This window comes from Tamandua tetradactyla, chromosome 16, assembly GCF_023851605.1.
Source record: "Tamandua tetradactyla isolate mTamTet1 chromosome 16, mTamTet1.pri, whole genome shotgun sequence".
Classification (NCBI taxonomy): domain Eukaryota; kingdom Metazoa; phylum Chordata; class Mammalia; order Pilosa; family Myrmecophagidae; genus Tamandua; species Tamandua tetradactyla.
This window is the reverse complement of record NC_135342.1, coordinates 1,599,644-1,623,853: the sequence shown is the minus strand read 5'-3', so window position 1 is coordinate 1,623,853 and position 24,210 is coordinate 1,599,644. Positions and strand designations below refer to the sequence as shown.

At 40.8% G+C, this 24,210-nt stretch overlaps 2 protein-coding genes across 3 annotated transcripts in view; one reads left to right on the top strand and one right to left on the bottom strand.

Moving 5' to 3' along the window:
- Positions 1-24,210, top strand: part of LOC143658530 (zinc finger protein 671-like) — a 526,356-nt gene that overhangs the window by 120,577 nt on the left and 381,569 nt on the right. The gene's annotated exons all lie outside the window — the stretch shown is intronic.
- LOC143658531 (zinc finger protein 552-like) lies at positions 2,750-23,811 on the bottom strand. Of its 2 annotated transcripts, XM_077130563.1 has the most exons (3): positions 23,766-23,811; positions 9,268-9,394; positions 2,750-7,957 (listed from the first exon to the last, which is right to left on the bottom strand). In XM_077130563.1, the coding sequence occupies exons 1-3, from the start codon at positions 23,796-23,798 to the stop codon at positions 6,726-6,728; spliced, it is 1,392 nt and encodes a 463-aa protein (XP_076986678.1). In that variant the 5' UTR covers positions 23,799-23,811; the 3' UTR covers positions 2,750-6,725. The 2 variants fall into 2 exon arrangements, with proteins under 2 accessions (XP_076986678.1, XP_076986677.1); XM_077130562.1 differs by lacking the exon at positions 23,766-23,811 and having other exon boundaries at positions 9,268-11,862.

Sequence of the window (24,210 nt, the reverse complement as noted above, 5' to 3'; positions counted from 1 at the left end):
AATAGTTGGAGACTTCAATTCACCATTCTCATCAATGGACAAAACATCTAGACAAAGGATCAATAAAGAAATAGAGAATCTGAATATTACTATAAATGAGCTAGACTTAACAGACATTTATAGGACATTACATCCCACAACAGCAGGATACACCTTTTTCTCAAGTACTCATGGATCATTCTCAAAGACAGACCATATGCTGGGTCACAAAGCAAGTCTTAACAAATTTAAAAAGATTGAAATCATACACAACACTTTCTCAGATCATAAAGCAAAGAAGTTGGAAATCAATAATAGGCGGAGTGCCAGAAAATTCACAAATACGTGGAGGCTCAACAACACACTCTTAAACAACCAGTGGGTCAAAGAAGAAATTGCAAGAGAAATTATTAAATACCTCAAGGCGAATGAAAATGAAAACACAACATATCAAAACTTATGGGATGCAGCAAAGGCAGTGCTAAGAGGGAAATTTATTGCCCTAAATGCCTATATCAGAAAAGAAGAAAAGGCAAAAATGCAGGAATTAACCGTCCACTTGGAAGAACTGGAGAAAGAACAGCAAACTAACCCCAAAGCAAGCAAAAGGAAAGAAATAACAAAGATTAGAGCAGAAATAAATGAAATTGAAAACATGAAAACAATAGAGAAAATCAAGACCAGAAGTTGGTTCTATGAGAAAATCAATAAGATTAATGGGCCCTTATCAAGATTGACAAAAAGAAGAGAGAGGATGCAAATAAATAAGATCAGAAATGGAAGAGGAGACATAACTACTGACCTCACAGAAATAAAGGAGGTAATAACAGGATACTATGAACAACTTTACGCTAAATAAATACAACAATGTAGATGAAATGAACAAGTTCCTAGAAAGGCATGAACAACCAGCTTTGACTCAAGAAGAAATAGATGACCTCAACAAACCAATCACAAGTAAAGAAATTGAATTAGTCATTCAAAGCTTCCTAAAAAGAAAAGTCCAGGACCAGATGGCTTCACATGTGAATTCTACCAAACATTCCAGAAAGAATTAGTACCAACTCTCCTCAAACTCTTCAAAAAAATCGAAGTGGAGGGAAAACTACCTAATTCATTCTATGAAGCCAACATCACCCTCATACCAAAACCAGGCAAAGATATTACAAAAAAAGAAAACTACAGACCAATCTCTCTAATGAATATAGATGCAAAAATCCTCAATAAAATTCTAGCAAATCGTATCCAACAACACATTAAAAGAATTATACATCATGACCAAGTAGGATTCATCCCAGGTATGCAAGGATGGTTCAACATAAGAAAATCAATTAATGTAATACACCATATCAACAAATCAAAGCAGAAAAATCACATGATCATCTCAATTGATGCAGAGAAGGCATTTGACAAGATTCAACATCCTTTCCTGTTGAAAACACTTCAAAAGATAGGAATACAAGGGAACTTCCTTAAAATGATAGAGGGAATATATGAAAAACCCACAGCTAATATCATCCTCAATGGGGAAAAATTGAAAACTTTCCCCCTAAGATCAGGAACAAGACAAGGATGTACATTATCACCACTATTATTCAACATTGTGTTGGAGGTTCTAGCCAGAGCAATTAGACAAGAAAAAGAAATACAAGCCATCAAAATTGGAAAGGAAAAAGTAAAACTATCACTGTTCGCAGACGATACGATACTATACGTCAAAAACCCGGAAAAATCCACAACAAACTACTAGAGCTAATAAATGAGTACAGCAAAGTAGCAGGTTACAAAATCAACATTCAAAAATCTGTAGCATTTCTATACACTAGTAATGAACAAGTTGAGAGGGAAATCAAGAAACAAATCCCATTTACAATTGCAACTAAAAGAATAAAATACCTAGGAATAAATTTAACTAAAGAGACAAAAAAACCTATATAAAGAAAACTACAAAAAACTGTTAAAAGAAATCACAGAAGACCTAAATAGATGGAAGGGCATACCGTGTTCATGGATTGGAAGACTAAATATAGTTAAGATGGCAATTCTACTTAAATTGATTTACAGATTCAACACAATACCAATCAAAATCCCAACAACTTATTTTTCAGAAATAGAAAAGCCAATAAGCAAATTTATCTGGAAGGGCAGGGTGCCCTGAATTGCTAAAAACATCTTGAGGAAAAAAAACGAAGCTGGAGGTCTCACGCTGCCTGACTTTAAGGCATATTATGAAGCCACAGTGGTCAAAACAGCATGGTATTGGCATAAAGATAGATATATCGACCAATGAAATCAAATAGAGTGCTCAGATATAGACCCTCTCATCTATGGACATTTGATCTTTGATAAGGCAGTCAAGCCAACTCACCTGGGACAGAACAGTCTCTTCAATAAATAGTGCCTAGGGAACTGGATATCCATATGCAAAAGAATGAAAGAGGACCCGTATCTCACACCCTATACAAAAGTTAACTCAAAATGGATCAAAGATCTAAACATTAGGTCTAAGACCATAAAACAGTTAGAGGAAAATGTAGGGAGATATCTTATGAAACTTACAATTGAAGGCGGGTTTATGGACCTTAAACCTAAAGCAAGAGCACTGAAGAAGGAAATAAATGGGAGCTCCTCAAAATTAAACACTTTTGTGCATCAAAGAACTTCATCAAGAAAGTAAAAAGACAGCCTACACAATGGGAGACAATACTTGGAAATGATATATCAGATAAAGGTCTACTATCCAGAATTTATAAAGAGATTGTCCAACTCAACAACCGAAAGACAGCCAACCCAATTACAAAATGGGAAAAAGACTTGAACAGACACCTCTCCGAAGAGGAAATACAAATGGCCAAAAGGCACATGAAGAGATGCTCAATGTCCCTGGCCATTAGAGAAATGCAAATCAAAACCACAATGAGATATCATCTCACACCCACCAGAATGGCCATTATCAACAAAACAGAAAATGACAAGTGCTGGAGAGGATGTGGAGAAAGAGACACACTTATCCACTGTTGGTGGGAATGTCAAATGGTGCAACCACTGTGGAAGGCAGTTTGGCGGTTCCTCAAAAAGCTGAATATAGAATTGCCATACGACCCAGCAGTACCATTGCTAGGTATCTACTCAAAGGACTTAAGGGCAAAGACACAAACGGACATTTGCACACCAATGTTTATAGCAGCGTTATTTACAATTGCAAAGAGATGGAAACAGCCAAAATGTCCACCAACAGATGAGTGGCTAAATAAACTGTGGTATATACATACGATGGAATATTATGCAGCTTTAAGACAGGATAAACTTATGAAGCATGTAATAACATGGATGGACCTAGAGAACATTATGCTGAGTGAGTCTAGCCAAAAACTAAAGGACAAATACTGTATGGTCCCACTGATGTGAACCGACATTCGACAATAAACTTGGAATATGTCATTGGTAACAGAGTCCAGCAGGAGTTAGAAACAGGGCAAGATAATGGGTAATTGGAGCTGAAGGGATACAGACTGTGCAACAGGACTAGATACAAAAACTCAAAAATGGACAGCACAATAATACCTAATTGTAAAGTAATCATGTTAAAACACTGAATGAAGCTGCATCTGAGCTATAGGTTTTGTTTTTGTTTTTTTTGTGTTTGTCTTTTTTTTCTTTTACTATTATTATTTTTATTTTTTTCTCTATATTAACATTCTATATTTTTCTGTTGTTTTGCTAGTTCTTTTTCTAAATCAATGCAAATGTAGTAAGAAATGATGATCATGTGTCTATGTGATGATGTTAAGAATTACTGATTGCATATGTAGAATGGAATGATTTCTAAATGTTGGGTTAATTTTTTTTTCTTTAATTAATAAAAAAAATGATGGAAGACTGGGGAAGAACTCATGGGGCTTCTTAACAAGACTTTTCCATTATTTTATATATGTAGAAATAGCTATTACAATAGGTAGAATTTGTTCTTGTACACAAGATCTTGTATCTTGTATTTTATATATGGAGTAGCACGAATTAAGGACAGAGAAACCTTTTGTTTCAGGATATCAGCACATCAAAATATCACAATGTAAATCTTAAATATTTGCAGTTTAAATCAGCAAGCCTTGATTAACGTTCAAAAAATTGTCTTAAGAACTCAAAACTTACCATTTCCTAATCACTTCACCACATTTCTGTGTCCCTGTAATAATTTGCAGCTATTGCAGCAGGATGGTAAAAACAGAATAGTTATATGCACCTGACAACTCTCCCCAGCTCTGTATTCAGTGACATCATTTTGAAATTCACCACGGTGCAGTATTTACACTAGGGAAATAAAACTGCAAACCAGGACTTGATTTATTGTATTACTAAGTATTTATACTTAAGAAAATGATGGTGAATGTTAACATAATGCAGGTTAAACTTAAAAGGGGTGGGGTCTGTGGGCAGTACATTGCACATACTCTTCCAGTATTCAAAAACAGCTAATCCATACAGCAAGTACTAGCCCATGAGGTAAGTGCCTAAAGGAGTCTTAGTGTCTTATCTGTTAATAAAAAGGGATAACCGGTCAAAATGCATTTTTAAGGCAAAATATATAAACATTTTCTAAAAAAAAGATATACAGGTGTCAAATAAATACACGCAAAAATGCTCAATGTCATGAATCATTAGGGAAATGCCATTAAAACTCCAATGAAATATCACCACATACTTATTAAGACGGCAACAATGCCAAGTGCTGGCAAGGATGCAGTGGAACTGAAATGCTCATACATTGCTGGAGAGGATACAAAAGGAATAGATAATAGTTTGGTAGTTTCCTAAAAAGTTAAAACATTCACCTACCTTGTGACTTAGGCACTGCACTCCAAGGTATTAGCACCAGATATATGGAACATATGTCAATGTAAAGAATTGTAGGCAAATGTTCACAGCAACTTTATTTGCAATAGCCAACAACTGGAAACAACCCAAATATTCATATATGAATGGATAAACAAATAGTGGTATATCCATACAACAGCATACTATGCAGCAATGTAAAAAGAATGAACTACTCATGTAAGCACCATTGAGGAATCTGAAAATAATTATGCAGTATAAGGGGAAGCAGAAAATAAGAGTAAAGGATTCCAATCACATAAAATTCTGGAAAATGGAAAAATCTATTGAAAATATATGATTATAATAGAGATTGAGGAAAATATAAGAGTAACAGATATATTCATTATCAGGATTATGATAATGGTTTCACAGGTTTATACCTATGTCAAAACTTAAATTGTACACTTTGAATAGGTGCAATTTATTGCAAGTTAGTTATACTCTAATAAAGCCTTAAAATGGTTCAAAATGAAAATCTAGATCTCCCACTCTTTGGAAAATCAGGTTTGGCAACTTCATATTGACTTGGCCATCTTCCTCCTCACGGGTGGGGCAGCCTTGCTTAGGAGCAGCAAATACTGGCAAGCAATGAAGGCAATGTCCACCTGAGCCAACAGGAACACTGGTGGGGGCTCAGACGCCACGTCCCTGGCCTGTGGGATCTCTCGTCTCTCTATCCTTGTTTCCCTGCCTGGGGAAGAGTAGCCCTGATGTGAACAACCAGAGAGGCTACAAGACTCCACAAAGTCTTTTTCTCTAACAATATATACAACTATATACACATACACACACAAACATTCATCCCACATGCCTCACTGGCATATATGTGGATGCACTTTTAGAAAAGGCACATTGCATCTATGCTGGAGTCTCCTCTACTCTAATATTCCAGTGTTTCTGTACCAATTATAGTTCCCCCTGCATCTCTAACCTCACAATCAGTGACACTAGCCTACTCAATCCTGGACATCACAGCAGATGGCTCTTTGAGAACCAAAGGGGTAAGATTTCCCTCAACAGTGCTAGGCAGTAGGTGATATCCCATATGGGTTACCCAAAGAAGCACTAGATTCTGTCACAATTGGGGCTCCTCAACATGGCCTCTGAGCACACAAAAAAATCCTGGCATCCAGACTACAAACCAGAACCACAAAGTTATGCAAGTCTTTCCTACAAAGCCCAGGGCAGCAATGCAAATTAGGCCTGAACTGTTGAGACATTTCCTGCCCTTCTCCTGTCCCTACACAAAGTTTGGGATACCCACAAAACGGTCTCACTCCTTCATGCTGACAGAATACAATTCTGTCTTCACACATTGAATAAAACCTCTGTGATTAAAGGTGGCTTAAGTAAACCAAAGCAAGATGAGGTAGGTATTTCCATATTGATGACTTAGGGGCTGGAAAATTCCATTTCAAGCATTACTTGAAATCAACAATGTCCCTGAAAATGGTTGTCCTTCTGTGCTGCCACCAGCAGAACACAGATCAAGCCCTCTGGACCAAAAGTGAGTGAAATTTATGGCCTACTTAGCCACAGGGAAAAAAAAACAGGATCCCTTAAGGGCTCAGGCTATTCATGACTTCCTCCAGTGAATGGGATAGAACACATAAGCCTGTTTCCCTGATATTAGGGTGATAGAGGTGAAATGGCTTCTGCCACAGCAAATATCAGTGACGGAAATATGGCAAGGGCCCTAGGCAAGTTAGAGAGTGGAACACAACTCCTTAAAGCTTCCCATGGACCTGAAGCTTATGGGGAATCTCCCACTGTGAAGGCTTCATATGACTTTCAATTCAGATAGATGTTCCCTCACAAAGGTTCTCCTCTAATGTTATAATGAAAAAGGAAAGAAGATAGACCCCACATATCTAAAGCTGTTCTCCTGCATGAACTTTCTGGTGACCAGTGAGGTAAGACCTTCGACTGAAGGCTTTCCCACATTCCCTGCATGCATAAGGCCTTTCTCCAGAGTGAGCTCGCCGATGTTGAATGAGGCTAGAACTTTGGCTGAAAGATTTCCCACATTCACAACACTCATAAGGCCTTGCTCCAGTGTGAACTGTCTGATGTTGAATGAGGTGCGATTTACGACTAAAGGATTTCCCACACTCACTGCACTCATAAGGCCTTGCTCCTGTGTGAACTCTCCGGTGTTGAATGAGACCAGAGCTTTGGCAAAAGGATTTCCCACATTCACCACACTCATAAGGCCTTGCTCCACTGTGAACTCTCCAATGTGTGATGAGGCCAGAGCTTTGGCTAAAGGATTTCCCACATTCACTGCACTCATAAGGCCTTTCATTAGTGTGAACTGTCCTATGATGAATAAGGCCAGAACTCTGGCTAAAGGATTTCCCACATTTGTTACACCTATAAGGCCTTGCCCCAGTATGAACTCTCTGGTGTTGAATGAACCGGGAGTTGTGGGTAAAGAATTTTCCACATTCACTGCACTCAAAAGGCCTTTCTCCAGTGTGGATTTTCTGGTGCTGAACAAGATTAGATCTTCGTTTGCAGGTTTTCCCACATTTGCTGCATTCATAAAGCTTGTCTCCAGCATGGACTCTCTGGTGCTGAACAAACGTGTGTTTGTGGTTGAAGGCTTTCTTGTACTCTCCACAATTGTAATCATTTTTTCCACTGTGAAAGGCTGCTCCACTGTTAGTGCCATAGTTTGGCTTCTCCCTGGTGTGACTGACCTGTTGCTGAAGAGGTCCTGAACTGGCCAGAAAGCACATCCCTACCTCCCTGAAGGCAAAGAGCTTCTCTGACTCATGAAATTTGCAGCTCTTCACAAACAAGGTCCTGCCCATGTCAGATCTGAAGGGTTTCTCTGCAATGTGCTGGTTCTGGTGCTGGTGAAGGTTTGCATTTAAATGAAACTTTCCGCCACATGCCCCAAATGTGCATGGTTTCTGTATGGTGTAAGTTCCCTGGTGCTCAGCTAAGTGCAAAATGTCTTTCACTATTGGAACAAACATGTCACAAGGTTGTATCTTCTGAACGTAAGGATCTGCCTGGGGAGTGCTGACCTGTGACACTCCTATAAACACACTTTCTTCAGAAGGTACCTCCTCATCTTCTGTTCCATGCCAGTCACCTGAAAGTAAAGAAGTGATGATGAAGCACATTTATCAGAAGGGGCAACTACAAACTATGACAAATGTGTTGTCTCGACATGTCAAGGAACAAGTAAGTTCATGGGATTATTTTAAGGGCAAGGGAGCTGGAATCAGATTGAGGAAGTAGCTGTTGTGCACAACTGACCCTTATGGTCAAAGAATGACCTCACTAGGCAAAGGACACAAGGAGAGGGTATGGCTCAGTGAGGGAAGGCATGGCTTACAGCTCACTTTTCTACCAATGGCTTTCAACAAGACCTATCTGCTGGAGATATATGATGCACAGAAATGTACCCCCCAAACCCAGGAAAATCTAATTACAGCAGCTAGTGTTCAAGGACTATTTAAGGACATGTGGACCCTTCACGACATAACATTGCTGGAGAGCGCTGCAGAGGGAGCAGCAGAGGAACATCTAGAGAAGTGGGAATTAGCCCTAGGCTAGAGGTTGTAGTACTATATAAGCAGAAGAAATGAGAAGCCAGTAAAATGTCAAGAATGGGGAAGGAAAGGTAGAAATGAGGTATGGCCAATAGCAATCACATCAAAACACTGGTTGAACAGGACACATTTCTGGTAGAAATGAGGTATGGCCAATAGCAATCACATCAAAACACTGGTTGAACAGGACACATTCCTAGCAATGATCTGAACACAGCCCTGACATCATGCTTTCCCCCAGCTGACATTCACCAGGGCCAGACCTCTTTTGAGCCCATATTGCTATGGCTGGAACTGCCCATACCATGAAGGAACCAGGCTCTACTACCACCCCCAGCTGACAATTACAGAGGATCTGAATAATGCAAATTTGAAGGAAAGACAGAGAAGTGGCCAGAACTGGCTGAGAACAACTCAGCACACAACAGATCACAGGAAAGAAAATTAACATTACAAGAACTTCAAAGGAGGGTCTTAGTAACCATGTCAGTGCCAACAATCTTGGCACAGAGGTCATGAGTAAAAGTCAGGTAAAGAATAGGGCAGAAGATCTGGGGCAGAGGTGCCATGGATCTGCACACAGTCACCTGGCCAGGGAGAGAGCAAGCAAGGAGGGAACTGTTGGCCTGATGGAAAGACTTCTGACTCCAAATCCTTCCCAGCAAGGCTTTGGGGCAGCAAGTGTTGGGGCTTCAAGAGGGAAACCCTACCAACAACTCCACCTACACCAGGAAAATGCAGAAGGAAGCTGTGCTCATGGACATGATATGAGACAGACAGAGCTGCTTGGAATAAGAAAAAGGCAGAGTTTAGCCCAGGTCAGTGGGGTGGTATGTCAGGGCCTTACCTGGCGAGGCCACAAGTGCAAGGTTTTCCAGCATCACATCATGGTACAGGCGTCTCTGAGCCTCATCAAGGAGCCCCCACTCCTCCCAGGAGAAGTACACAGCCACATCCTCAAAGGTCACGCTGCCCTGCCATGATGGGGACAGATGAAACCACAAACAGCCTCTCTGCTGCAGACCCACATTCCATCTCCCCACATATATATCCCATGGCCCTTCCCAGCAACCTGATTTAGAGGCAATAACAGGTCCTGATGCCATGGGTGCTGCACCTCCTGCCAAGAATTTCCCTTCAAACTATGCCTTCCAAAGATAGCCAAATTTGGCTTCACCCCTCACTCTTAAATTCCCCATACCAGGGTCCTGAGACCATTGGTTCATACTCCCTCTTCATGCACACATCATTCTTTAGACTGTACCTCTCACATCTATGGACCCTGGCGACACCCCTGGTTTCCATCACCTCCCTGTCCCATACCATAGGAATCCTCCTGATTCTCCACATTACTTGCCACATGCCATCAAGAAAGTCCTTGGCAGAAAACTACAAAAAGAAAAGAAATCAAGGAAGACCTAAATAAATGGAAGGACATACCATGTTCATGGATTGGAAAACAAAATACAGTTAAGATGCTAATTCTACCCAAAATGATTTATAGATCCATTGCCATACCAAAAATCCCACAACTAGACTTTAATAGAAATAGAAAAACCATTAAGCAAATTTAGCTGGAAGGACAGGGTGCTCTGAATGACTAAAAACATCTTGAAAAAGAAAAATGAAGTTGGAGGTCTCACACTACCTGACTTTAAAGCATATTACAAAGCTTCAGAGGTCAAAACAGCATAGTACTGGCATCAAGATAGATATACTAAACAATAGAATCAAATTAGGAGTTCAGAAATGGACCCTATCCTCTATGGACAATTGATTTTTGACAAGATGGCCAAACCTACTCAACCAAAAAGCATCTTCAGTATATGGCACTTGGAGAACTGGATACCCGTAGCCAAAAGAATGAGAGAGGACTCCTATCTCATACCTTATACAAAAATTAACTCAAAACGGATCAAAGCAGTGTATACTTATGAATGAAGGTTGTGCTGCTAAAAAAAAGGAACAAAGTCATAAGGCATGCAATGATGTGAATGAACATGTGGGACATTTGGTGAGACAAAAGAAGCCAGAAACAAAAGAACAAGAAAGGTATGGTCACCTTTAGAAAATGCTTATAAAAGAAGAGGGGCCTAGATTGTAAGCTTTTAGAGGAGACACATTAAGTCCAGAGTGGTGATTATTTCTGGATTTTGAGAGGCTGTTAAGGGGTTGAGGTTAAAGTAATCCAAAACACAGAGGTAAGGAAGATAGTGTCTATATTTTAGAACTATACATACTCTTTGAGACCAATGGAAGAAAAGTTTATTTTGTCTGGAACTGAAATTTTCTGTTGTGAAGAATCTAAGTCAACCTATCTGTATAGCTCACTGAAACACAAGAAGCACAGAATAAGAAAGAGATACTTTAATCCTGTATAGACTATTGTAATGCCTGGATACATCCTAGAGTATACTAAGCAGATAATCAAAAAGTATTAGCAAAGTTCCTTGAGGGATGGGAGAGAAATATGGAACTATTAAAACTTATCACCCCCTGATACTATGTCAAACTTTAGGGACACCCAAATCAATAGGCCATGCCCTCGATCAGGAGGCTTACTCTTGTGAAGCTTATGTAGGTAGCAGAGAAGCTTAGATTACCTATAGGGCATACCTAAGAGTTACTTCTGGAGGACCTCTGTTATTGCTCAGATGTAGTCTCTCTAAGCCCAACTTCACAAGTGAAATCATTGCCCTTCCCCCTATGTGGGACATGTCATCCAGTGGTGAAAGTCTCCCTGGTGATGTGGGAGATGACTCACAGGGATGAATCCAGACCTGGCACTGTGGGATCATCCATTCCATAAAGGGGGAAAAGAAGCATAATTAATAAAGTATCAGTGGCAGAAAGAGTTCAAATAGAGTTGAGAGGCTACTCTGGAGGTTATTCTTATGCAAGCTTCAGTTAGACCTTGCTACCTATCATAATCTGCCAACCCTCAACCAGGACCATTGCAGCCAATCCTAAAGAACACCTAGGGCAATATGTAAGATTCCACAAGAGTTCCAAGCACTAGAGTAACTTTCCAGAAACCTACAACCTCCAGATGGGCCCCTGGTCTAGATAAGTCCTGAAACCTAGCCCAGCATCTCCAGAACATCAGATAGTTTCATCTCCCTACCCCATATTAGTGACAGATCCTTCAAATATGAAAAATTTAGAATTGCCATAGCCCAAACACCCCTAAAGAGAGGGATGGAAAGATCAAAGGTGATGGTGGAGTGATATAGAGAAGATAGGATTTAACAAATGACTATGAATGCTGAATCATTAAATTTATATTTCTTTTAGTCTCCAATATTTTAGAGCAGCTACAAGGAAAAACCTAAAATTGTGGAATTATAACCCATGTCAAAGTCTGAAATATGTTTAACGACTAATTGTGGTGCTGTGCTTTGAAATTTATAGCTTTTTGTATTTTTGTTATTTTTCTCAAAAAAAAAAAAAAAGGAAAAAAAGTTGATTGTGATGATAATGAAAACATTTAAGCCCTCTAGCCTCCTATACTCTGAAGCAGCTAGAAGGAAAAATATGAGAGGATCATATGGTAACTCATGACAAACTCTGGGATCTGTCCTGTAACTACTTGTTGAAGAGTGTTTTGAAAACTATTGCTTCTTTATTTCTTTGTTTTGTATATATGTTATACTACACAATTAAAAAAAGTTAAAAAAAAAAAAAAACAGGGTCAAAGACCTAAATACTAGAATTAAGAATATAAAACTCTTAGGAAAAAACCTTCAAGAATATCTAAAAGATCTTATGGTAGGAGAGGGTTTCCTAAACCTTACACCTGAAGCACAAGCAATGGAAGAAAAGATAGATAAATGGGTTCTCCTCAAAACTGAATACTTCTGTGTGTCAAAGAACTCTGGCAAGAAAGTAAAATGGTAACCTATTCAATGGGAGAAAATATTCAGAAACCACATATCCTAAAAGGGTTTAACATCCAGAATATATAAACAGATCTTACAACACATCAACAAAAAGACAAACAATCCAACTAAAAAATGGGCAAAGGGCATGGATATATACTTTTCCAAAGAGGAAATACAAATGGCTCAAAAGCATATGAAAAGATGGTCAACTTCATGATCTATTAGGGAAAAGCAAATCAAAATAACAATGAAGGACTTTTGGGAAATTGGTGGAAGAGGATAGGTAGAACTCACTCCATCACCAAAACACAACTAGAAAACAGGCAGAAAAACATCAAATCATGCACAGGTGGTTCAGTGGTAGAATGCCCACCTGCCATGCAGGATTCCCAAGTTCAACCCCTGGCCCATGCACCCTGCCCCCCCCAAAAAACAATAAAATGACCAAATCAGCAGTTCCCAAGTCCAGGTGATCAGAAGGACCTCTATATTATATAAGGAAGACCTGGATGGAAAAGCAGAGAAACTACAACTGTGAAAATGGGAGGAATGTTGGAAATTGCAACCACCACTAAGGTCTGGATCAGGCAGCTGAGAAGTGGCACACCCCCACTTCGGAGAGGTGCAGGATCAGTCTCACAGCCTAGCATTCTATGTGGGAACCCAGCAGTCAGTAAACTCACTTTATCCACATACAAAGACCCAGCTGCAGTGCCCACTGCATAGCCCTCATCCCTGAGGGAGGCCATTGCAGGTGCCTGGAGTTGGGGGAGTCTGGGAATTCCTTTCCTCAGGAGGAGAGGGAAACACAGAGAAGAACCGATCTGACAATCAACTGCCAAGAGAGACACTCTTGAGTCCTGCTGCCTCGATACCAGCTACAAAGGAGCTCAGGACGCTCACTGCATACATAAGCAGAGGAGGGAGTGAGGGAGCTGCATTGGAATGCCAGGTGCCATTCCACCACCCAAGGTAGTCTTGCTGGCTGAAGAGAAGCAGGGTACTCCTGGGCGAGCTGCTGGCTGAAGCTGAACCTCTTATTCTTGCAACCCAGAGTCTTTCCACACAGGAGTGTGGGAATCATCAGACCCATCACACCTACAAGCCAGTCTTTACCATAGTGTACAGTGCTCATCCCCCACATCCAGAGCCAAAAGGCTTTAGGGCACGCTGGATTTTCCCCTGGTCTGGACCTTGCCAAGGGGGCTGCAGCAGTTGGGGAGAAAAACAGTTGTGGGGAAGAGGTAGCCAAGAGCACCATCTTCTGGGAAGACTGGGAAAGCATAATCTGGCAAACTGCTCTGTTTGGCTTCCAACAGATCTCTGTGAGTTAAAAGTCTTGGCCTTGGGTCAACTGGAAATTACTGACAAACCAAGTGCCAAAAGAGACTTGCATTGCAAAGCCAAACAAAAACAGAATGTTAGATTAAGGGAGGAAAATCAATTTCAAAATAACCTTATCAAGATAATCAAATGTAAAAAAAAAAAAACAAGACAAAATCACAAACCATAAGAAGAAGCAAGATCTTAGCTAAGCCAAATGATTAAATTAAAAAGCTGAAGAGATAGAATTTAAAGCAACTAATCAAAGTTGTTCAAACAAATCTTCTAAATAGCTTCAATGAATTGGCAAAGAGATACAGAATATTAAGAAGACACTAGAAAAGCATAATTTGAAAGATTACATAGAAAAATAGAATATCTTATGGAAATGAAAGACTCTGTAGGATCCCAATAAAATTACACTAGAGATTCACAACAATAGATTTGAGGAGGCAGAAGAAGAAGTACACTAGAGGACAGAATAACTGAATTTGGACACACAAAAGAACAAATGGTGAAAAAGATGCAAAAATTTGGATTGGATCTCAGGGAAATGATGGACAATACAAAGCGCACAAATATAAGAATTGGTGTCCCAGAAGAAGACTAAAGGGCTACTTTGAGAAGATAATTGGGGAAAATTTCCCAATCATTATGAAAATATATAAATATGCAAACCAAAGTCCAGCAAACTCCAGAGTTAATCCAAATTGACCCACTTCTCAAGATACATATAATCAGACTGTCAAATGCTGAAGAGGAGAAAACTCTGAAAGCAGCAAGAGAAGTATTTGGGAATACAAAGGAAGCTACATAAGACTAAGCACTGGCTACCTGTCGGGCACCATGGAGGGGAGAAGGCAGTAGTACAATATATTTAAGATTCTGAAAGACAAAATTTGCCAATTAAGAGGTCTTTCTCTAGCAAAGTTGTCCTTTAAAAGTGAGGGAGAAGGATGCACAGGTGGTTCAGGGTAGAATGCTCACCTTTCATGCATGAGACCTGGGTTCAATTCCTGGACCATGCATGCCACCCCACCCCGCCCCCAAAAAAAAGAAAGTGAAGGAGAGTTTAAAATTTCACAAACAAATGTTGAGAGAATTTCTTAACAAAAAACCTCACAAGCCTCCCCCCTATTGTGGGAGATAATTCCCAGGGTATAAGTCTCCCTGGCAATGTGGGACATGACTCCCAGGGATGAGCCCAGCCCTGGCATTGTGGGACTAAGAAAGCCTTCTTGACAAAAAGGAAAAAAAGAAATGAAACAAAATAAAGTTTAAGTGGCTAAGAGAGCTTAGAGTTGAGAGGTCTTATGGAAGTTATTCTTATGCATTATATAGATATTTCTTTTTAGTTTCCAGTGTGTTAGAATAGCTAGAAGGAAATAACTGAAAGGTTGAACTGTAATCCAGTAGCCTTGATTCTTGACGATGATTGTATATAGCTTTGCTGTGTGACTGTGTGATTGTGAAAACCTGTGAATGACACTCCCTTTATCCAGTGTATGGACAAATATGCAATAAAATAAAAGACATAAATAAATAAAAAATAATTGGGGGATTAGGGGTATGGGATGATTTGGATATTGTTTTATATTTTTATTTTTCATTAGGCTAATGAAAATTTTCTAAAATTGATTGTGATGATGAATATACAGCTATATGACAATACTGTGAGCCACTGATTGTATACTTTGGATAGATTATATGTTGTGTGAGATCAGGGAGAGATAACTTTGTTCAAGAAGGCCGATGAAGTTCAGGGTTTCTCTCTCAAGTGAGAAGGCATATGGCAAACACAATCAGGCCTTCTCTCTCATCTGGAAGGGCACATGGTGAACACGGTGTCATCTGCTAGCTTTCTCTTCTGGATTCTGGTTTCATGAAGTTCCCCAGGAGGCATTTTTCTTCTTGATCTCCAAGGGTCTCTGGCTGATGGACTCTGCTTCTCATGGCTCTGTTCTCTCAGAAATCTCTCTCATTCTCCAAAATGTTTCCTCTTTTATAGGACTCCAGAAACTTATCAAGACCCATTCAAATGGGTATAGACATGTCAACACCTAATCCAGCTTATAAACCACTCTTGATTAAATCACATCTCCAGAGAGATGATCTGATTACAGTTTCAAACATACAGGATTGAATAGGGATTATTCTGCCTTTAAAAAATGGGATTTTGATTAAAACATGGCTTTTCTAGGGGACATACATCCTTTCAAACCAGCATACAAGGGTAATTCAACAAAAGAAAATCAATTAATGTACTACAACATATTAACAAATCAAAACGAAGAAAATCATATGATCGTGTCCACTGACACTGAAAAGGTATTCAACAAAATTCATCATCTTTTATTGATAAAAACACTTCAAAATGTAGGAATTGAAAGAAACTTCCTCAATATGATAAAGGGTGCACATGAAAAACCCAAAGCCAGCATAGTACTCAATGGTGAGAGACTGAAAGCCTTCCCTCTAAATGGGGAATGAGTCAATGATGTCTACTGTCACCACTGTTATTGAAGATTGTACTGGAAGTTCTATTTGGAACAATTAGGCAAGACAAAGAAAGGAAAGGAATCCAAATTGGAAAGGAAAAAGTAAAACTGTCGCTATTTACAGATCACATGATCCTATTTAGAAAATTCAGAAAAAATAACAGCAAAACTACTTGAGCTAATAAACAAGTTCAGCACTGAACATCAGTGTTTTGCAAATGTTTGTTCACATCCGTGCTTTCAGATCTTCTGGGTATATCCTGAATAGAGGGTTCACTTTGCTGAAGTGGCTGGATACAAAATCAAAATGCAAAAATCAATGTTTTTTCTATACACTGGTTATGAGCTAAGGAGAAAATCAAGAAAAAATTCCATTTACAACAGCACCCAAAAGAATCAAATATCAAATGTATAAAACTAACCAAGGATATAAAGGACTTGTACACAGAAAATTACAAAACATAGCTAAAAGAAATCAAAGAAAACCTGAATAAATGAAAAGACATGCTATGTTCACGGACTGGAAGGTTAAAGGTCATTTAGATGTCAATTCTACTCAAATTATGTACAGATTCAAAGCAATACCAATCAAAATTCCAACAACATAGTATTCAAACTTAGAGAAGCTAATTATCAATTGTATTTAGAAGGGTAAGGGGCCTCGAATAACCAAAAAGAATGAAGAGGAAGACAGCATGCTCCCTGACTTTAAAACATACTGTAAAGCCACAAATGCCAAAACAGCATGGTACTGGCATAAAGACAGACATACTGATCAATGGAATCAAAATCAGAGTTCAGAAACAGACCCTGAGATCTATGGCCATTTGATTTTTGACAAGGCCCCCAAATTCAATGAACTGGGACAGAATAGTCTCTTCAATTAATGGTGCTGAGAGGACTGGATATCCATATCTAAAGGAATGAAAGAGAATGTCTACCTCACACCCTGTACAAAAACCAACTCGAAGTGGACCAAAGACCTAAATATAAGAGCCAGTACCACAAAACTCCTAGAACAAAGTATAGGGAAATATCTTTAAGATTTAGTGACTGTTCTGGAGGCTACTCTTATACTAGCCTCAGCTAAATATCTTCAAGATTTAGTGACTACTCTGGAGGCTATTCTTATACTAGCTTCAGCTAAATATTGCTAATTACTAGGATTTGCCAAACCCCAACTATAACCATTCCGGTCAATCCTAAAGAACACCTAGGGCTTAATCTGAGATTCTACAAAAGTTTCACATACTAAGATTACTTCCCAGAAATCTATACCCTCCAGATGGCTTCCCAGGCCAGATAATTCCTGAAATCCAGAGTGGCCAACCTATCCAAGAACATCAACTAGTTCCATCCCCCTATCTCATACTATTGATACCCCTTTCCAACAGGAAAAAGTTAGAATGGGCACAGCCCAGATAACCCAAAAGAGTGGGAGAAAAGTCAAAGGAGGAGGAGTTATAACAGAGAAGATAGGATTTAACAATGCGTATGACTGCTGAATCATTATATTAATATTTCTTTAAGTCTCCAGTATCTTGGAGCAACTAGAAGGGAAAACCTATAGTTGTGGAACTGTAATCCATACCAAATTCTGAAATCTATCCTATAACTACTTGTTATAACGTACTTTGAATTTTATCGCTTTTCTGTATATGTTATATTTCACAACAAAAAAAAGTCTAAAAAAAAAATAATAAGAAGTAGCTTCTTAGACCTTATATCCAAAGCACAAGCAACAAAAGAAACTGATAAACAGGAAATCCTCTCAAGACTGAACACTTCCGTGCTTCAAAGGACTTTGTCAAAAGGGTGAAAAGGCAGCCAACTCAGTGGGAGAAAATATTGGGAAACCATTTATCTAATAGGGGTCTGATATCCAGTATACATAGAGAACTTCAACAACTCAACAATAAAAGGGCAAACAACCTCATTTAAAAATGGGCAAAGGGGGGTACATGGGTGGTTCAGTGGTAGAATGCTCACCTTTCATGTGACAGACCTGGGTTGGATTCCTGGCCCATGGACCCCAAAAAAAAAGGCGGGGGGGGGGGGGCGCGCAAAGGGCACGAATAAACATTTCTCCAAAGAGGAGATACAGATAGCTAAGAGGCACAAGAAAAGATGGTCAGCTTCACTAGCTATTAGGGAAAGGCAAATCAAAACCACAATGTTATATCGTCTCTCACCTACTAGATTGGCTGCTATTATATAAACAGGCAACTATGAGCGTTGGAGAGGATGTGGAGAAACTGGAATACATATTCACTGCTGGTGAGGATGTAAAATGGTACAGCTGCTATGAAGGATGCTTTAGCAATTCCTCAGGAAGCTAAGGATAAAGCTGCTTTATGACCCAGCAATCCCTCTACTCTGAAAGCACAGATACCAACAAATATTTGCATGCCAAAGCTTATAGCATCATTATTCACAATCGCCAAAAGATGGAAACAACCCAACTGCCCATCAACAGATGAATGGATAGACAAAATGTGGTATATACATGCGATGTAATATTATTCAGCAGTAAGATCGAACGAAGTCCTAAAGCATACAACATGGATGAACCTTGAGGACAATATGTTAAATGAAAAAAGGTAGACAAAAAAGGACAATTATCTTATGATCTCATTAATATGAACTAATTGTAATACTTAAACTCATAGACATAAAATATAGAATATAGGTTACCAGGATATACAATGAGGCTAAAAAATGGGGACCAGTTGCTTAATATGTGCAGAATGTTTAAGTAGGATGAACTTAAGGCATTTGGAAATGGAGAGGTGATGGTGATACATTATTGTCAGAATAACTAACAGTGCTGAATGGAGTGTTAATGTGGAAGAAAGGGGAAGTTTAGAGTCATGTACAATACCAGAAGTAAAGTTAGTCATTAAAACACGGGAATGTATAACAGTGAATCTTATGGTGGACAACTGTTTTAATTTGCTAGCTGCCGAAATGCAATACACCAGCATGGCTTTTGAAAGGGGGAATTTAATGAGTTGCTAGTTTGCAGTTTCAAGGCCGAGAAAATGACCCAATTAAAACAAGTCCATAGACATGTCCAATTTAAGGCATCCAGGGAACGAAACCTTGGTTCAAGAAGGCCAACAATGTTCAACATTTCTCTCTCAGCTGGAAGGGGACATGGCAGCATCTGCTGGCTTTCACGTGGCTCTACCAAAAGGGGACTCTCTCCAAAATGTTTCCTCTTTTAAAGGATTCCAGTAAGCAACTCCACCTTCAGTGGGTAGAGACACATCTCCGTGGAAATTATCTAATCAAAAGTTACCACCCACAATTGCATGGACCACATCTTCATGGAAACAATCAAAATGCTACCACCTAGCAGTACTGAATGAGGATTAAAGGGCATGGCTTTTCTGGAGTCCACCACAGATTTAAACCGGCACAACAATGTCCATGATTCACTGTACAAATATTAAAAAGTTCTTTCATGAACTAGAGCAGATGTTCAACATTATTATAAGAAGTTAATAATAGAGAGGTATATGGTAAAGAATGTGCCTACTGCAAACTATAGACCACAGTTAATTTTTTTTTTTTTTGCCTAGGAAGGCACTGGGAATCGAACCCGGGGTTTCTGGCATGGCAGGTGAGAACTCGGCGTGCTGAGCCACCATGGCCCACCCTAACAGTAATATTTTAATACTCTTTCATCAACAGTAACAAATATACCACACCAATACTATGAGTCAATAATATGGGAGGATAAGGAGTATGGGAAGATTGGGGTTTTCTTTTTTCTTTCTTTTCTGGAGTAATGAAAATGTTCTAAATTTGATCATGGGGGGCTGTATGCACAACTTCGTGATAACAACATGAACCAGTGATTATATACTTCAGATGATGTCTATGCTGTGTGAATATATCTCAATAAAACTGTATTTTTCAAAAAAGCTGCCACTTGATCCAGCAATCCTGTTACTGTGTCTATAGTCAGAAAAACTGAAAGGAGGGACAACAGACATCTGCACATCAATGTTTATGGCTACATTATTCACAATTGCCAGTGGATGAAGGCAGCCCAACTGTGAGCAGAAGGGTGAACTGTGGTGTATACATAAGATGCAACATTGTGCAGCTGCAGAAAGCAATGAAATTGTGAGAGATGAAACAATGTGAACAAACCTTGAGGACATTATGTTAAGGGAAGTAAGCCAGAAACAAAGACAAATATTGTATAGTCTCACTAACATGAACAAACAATAATGAGCAAACTCTGAGAGCTAAAATTTGAGAGTACAGGTTATCAGGAGATAGAAAGAGGGTAACAATTGATCAATCAACGATTAAGGAGTACAAAATGCTTGATAAGGTTGATTGTAAAGGTTCAGAAATGGATATCACAATACTGTGTGATGGTAGCATAATAACGTAAGTGCAATTAGTGTAATTAACAAAGCTGAGTATGAATATGCTTGAAAGAAGAAGGCTAGAGTCGTGTATGTCACCAGGAAAAAAGCTAGAGGATAAAAACTGCCACTGTATAACTGTATTCAGGTTCTCTAGAGAAACAGAACCAACAGGAAAGGTCCGTAAATATGAGATTTATAAAAGTGTCTTATGCAACCATGGGAATGAAAGAGTCCAAAATCCATAGGGCAGGCTGTGAAGCTCGTGGCTCAATGAAGGGTCCAGATGAACTTCATGGGAGAGGCTCACTGGCTGAAGAAAAACATCAAGTCTCTCTTCTTCCTTAAATGCCTTCAACTGATTGATTACCTTGTTGTGGTAGACAAGCCTTAGTTGATCACAAATGCAATCAACTGACTGATGATTTAATCAATCAGCATTGAAATATTCTTGAAGCAATAGTTAGGCCAGTGCCTGCCTGATCAGACAAGTGGGCATAATCATTTGGCCAAGATGACACCAGAGCCAACCATTACAATAACTTACCAAAACCTAGAGCAGAGAATGATCGTGGCTAACTGAATAAATATAGGAAAGTTCTTCCGTGAACTACACAAATGAATGTCACTATTACAATGTATTAATGATAGGGGTTATGTACGAAAAAAATACAATATAAACTAAGGCTTTTAGTTAACAGTAACAATGTAATATTCTTTCATTAATTGTAACAAAAGCAATACACTAAAGCTAAATGTCATAAGAGGAGGATATCAGGAATATGGGATTTTTTTCTTCAGAAGAAATGAGAATGTTCTCGTATTGACTTGAATGGTGGATGCAAAACTATGTGATCATACCAAGAGCCACCGAATGTACACTTAGGATGGGCTGGATGGTGTGTGAATAAAACTGTTAAAAATAAATACTATACAGGCATACCTCAGTGATATCATAGGTTTAGTTCCAGACCACTGCAACAAAGCAAATATTGCAATTAAAAAAAAAAAAAAAAGGAGAGAATGTCCTTGGCAAATTCAAACAGGATCCAGTACTACTACCCCAGACAACTGGTAACTGCCACTGCCAGGGGCAGCCCTGATACCCGTCAGCTATCCATGGCCTTCTTCCACTTCTGCATTACACTTGCTGTCTCTTTGTAACAATCTTCCTCCCTCCACATAACCTTCATTCAAAGCCCAGCCCCAGCGCCCCAGACACCATTCCAGGCCTATTGACTCAGATGACCCCAGGTACCCCTGACCCAATGCAGTGTTCTGACTGAAACATGCCAGGCCTCAAAGGTCACCCCAAATACCTGGTAAGTCAATAGTGCTGTGAATACATACTAGCCCCAAACTCCGAATCATCTTGTTTAATTACTCCTACGGCTCCGCATCCATCTTATATCTACTCTTTCCATTGAAAGTCTTGGCCACCTGCTGAACCAGCCTCTCCTACACAACCCCCTTCACAGTTACTTCTCTCCTTCATGTTTGTGATGCCCCATCACTCACAACCAGGTGCCTATCCAAGAGATCCAGCCCTCAGCCCCCATTCTCTTCTTCCCAGCCCATTAACAGCTTTATCATCAAGACCTGAAGATTCCACCATCTCAGTGTGACCCTCAACTCCACCCAGGTTCTACACTAACCACCACCTTTTAGCTGTCTCCACACTGAACCCCTCTCCACATTTCCAGAGTTGTGGGTCCAGCTGTCACTTGATGGCTCTACTCAATGTTCCCTGAAATATCTCAGACCATTAACATTTCCCAAGCAAAGCTCCTAAAATTCCCACTTAAAATTACTTCCACTACTCACTTCCTCATACCAGTCACTGGAGCGTCCATCCCCTGGGGTCATCCGTGACTCCTTTCTTCCCTCACCCATTATATTAGATAATCAGGTTGACACTTCTTAATGGATCCAAAATCCAACAGATCCAGAATCCAACCTTTCCCCACATCCACCACTTTAATCCATCACTATTACCTATTCAAACTACTGCAATGCCTCTTCCCCATCCTCCCAATCCTATTCTTTCTACCCTCTGCAGCCAGATTGAGCCTATTAAGACCTGGGTAAAATCACCTCACTCCTCCAATCCAACCATCCCATTACCTCCAGAATAGATGGCAACTTCTCAGACAGCCATTCCAGGATGACTCCTGCCCCCTGCAGTCTGTTCCCACCAGAAAAAAAGGGGGACATCCACTACTTATAGCTCTACCTGACCTAAAAGCATTTGCACATGCTGGATGCCGCTGCTGGGATAACCTTCCTCTCTTTCCACTAGTGGCTTGAAATACAAGCCCCTACATATAAATCATAGCCTGGACACAGGCCTTTCTCTAGGGTCCCTAGAGCCATGAGCTGGGAGAAGAGTGCGGGAAATATTCCAAGACAGTAAAGACAGTACAAATGCAGAGAGCATGTGGGTGGGAGGTGAGATGAGCAAGGCACTGGTACATCCTCTGCTTCCCTTAAGTTCCATAGTGTTTTTGCAGGCACCCATGGATGTGGGTGACCATGTCAGAACTATACTAGAGTCCAGCCTTGGAATCAGGTGACCTCCGTGACTGCCCAACCACTGTGCCTCCATCCTCTGTGCTGCGTCTTACCAGATGTGTGACCTTGGACAAGGATTCAACCTCCCTGTGCCTCAATGTCCTTACTGTTCCCTCCAGTCTGTACTTCCTTTGAATAGCCTTTTCGAAAGTTTTGAAATCATAACTCTGATTATTTCCCTCCTTTGTTCAAACGATCTCCATGGATCTCAGAACCCTGAAAATGAAGGTACAACTCCTCAGTGTGCCCTTCCAGGAGCGACTCCGCCTCACAATCGGCTTCCAGCAGAAACAAGATAGTCCCAGGTTTCCCAAACGCTCCCAGCTCAATCAAACCTCCAGGCCTTCACAAATACCAACCCCCCTACTCCTCACAACCCCTTACACCAACACACCGGCTCTCAGAAATACGGACTCAACCACAAGCACCCACTGTCCTGGACGTTGCGGTGCGGGCTGGAGCGCGGAGCGCAGGCGCCCCTGCGCTGGGCTTTGAGAGGAGGGGCCAGGGGGACTGGGACCCGAGAAAGCGGCTCACCTGGGCCGGGAGGAGGGTAGAGGGGGGCGGGGCCCGAGGACGCTGCTCACCTGGGCCGGGAGGAGGGTAGAGGGGGACGGGGCCCGAGGACGCTGCTCATCTGGGCCGGGAGGAGGGTAGAGGGGGACGGGGCCCGAGGACGCTGCTCACCTGGGCCGGGACCGGGGGCGCGGCCACCTCCATCGCAGGCTGTGGGCGCAGCGGGCCGGGGGCGGCGGGGCCGGGGCGGGAGCTCGGGCCCGGGCGACTCCAGCTCGACCCGAAGGCGGAGTCACCGAGGACGGAGTCACGCCGCCGTCCCTCAGGCCCGCCTCTGCGGTGGGGCAAACAGCTCCTCTCGCGCCTTCCCGATCCCTGGGTCACCTCGGCCGGGAACTAGGGATCCAGCGCGTCCGGCTGGCCGGACCCACCCAACAGAAGCCAAAATGACCGCCACGAAAGGGCCTCCGGAAGTCCCGCCGGCCGCATCGCGCAGGCTCGGAAGCGCCCCGCTCTGGCAGTTCATTGGCTCAGTGCCCGGCCGCCCGGCGCAGGGCACGCTGGGAAGTGTAGTTCCCGCAGCTCCACACCCATCAGCTTCGGGCCGGCTGGCCCC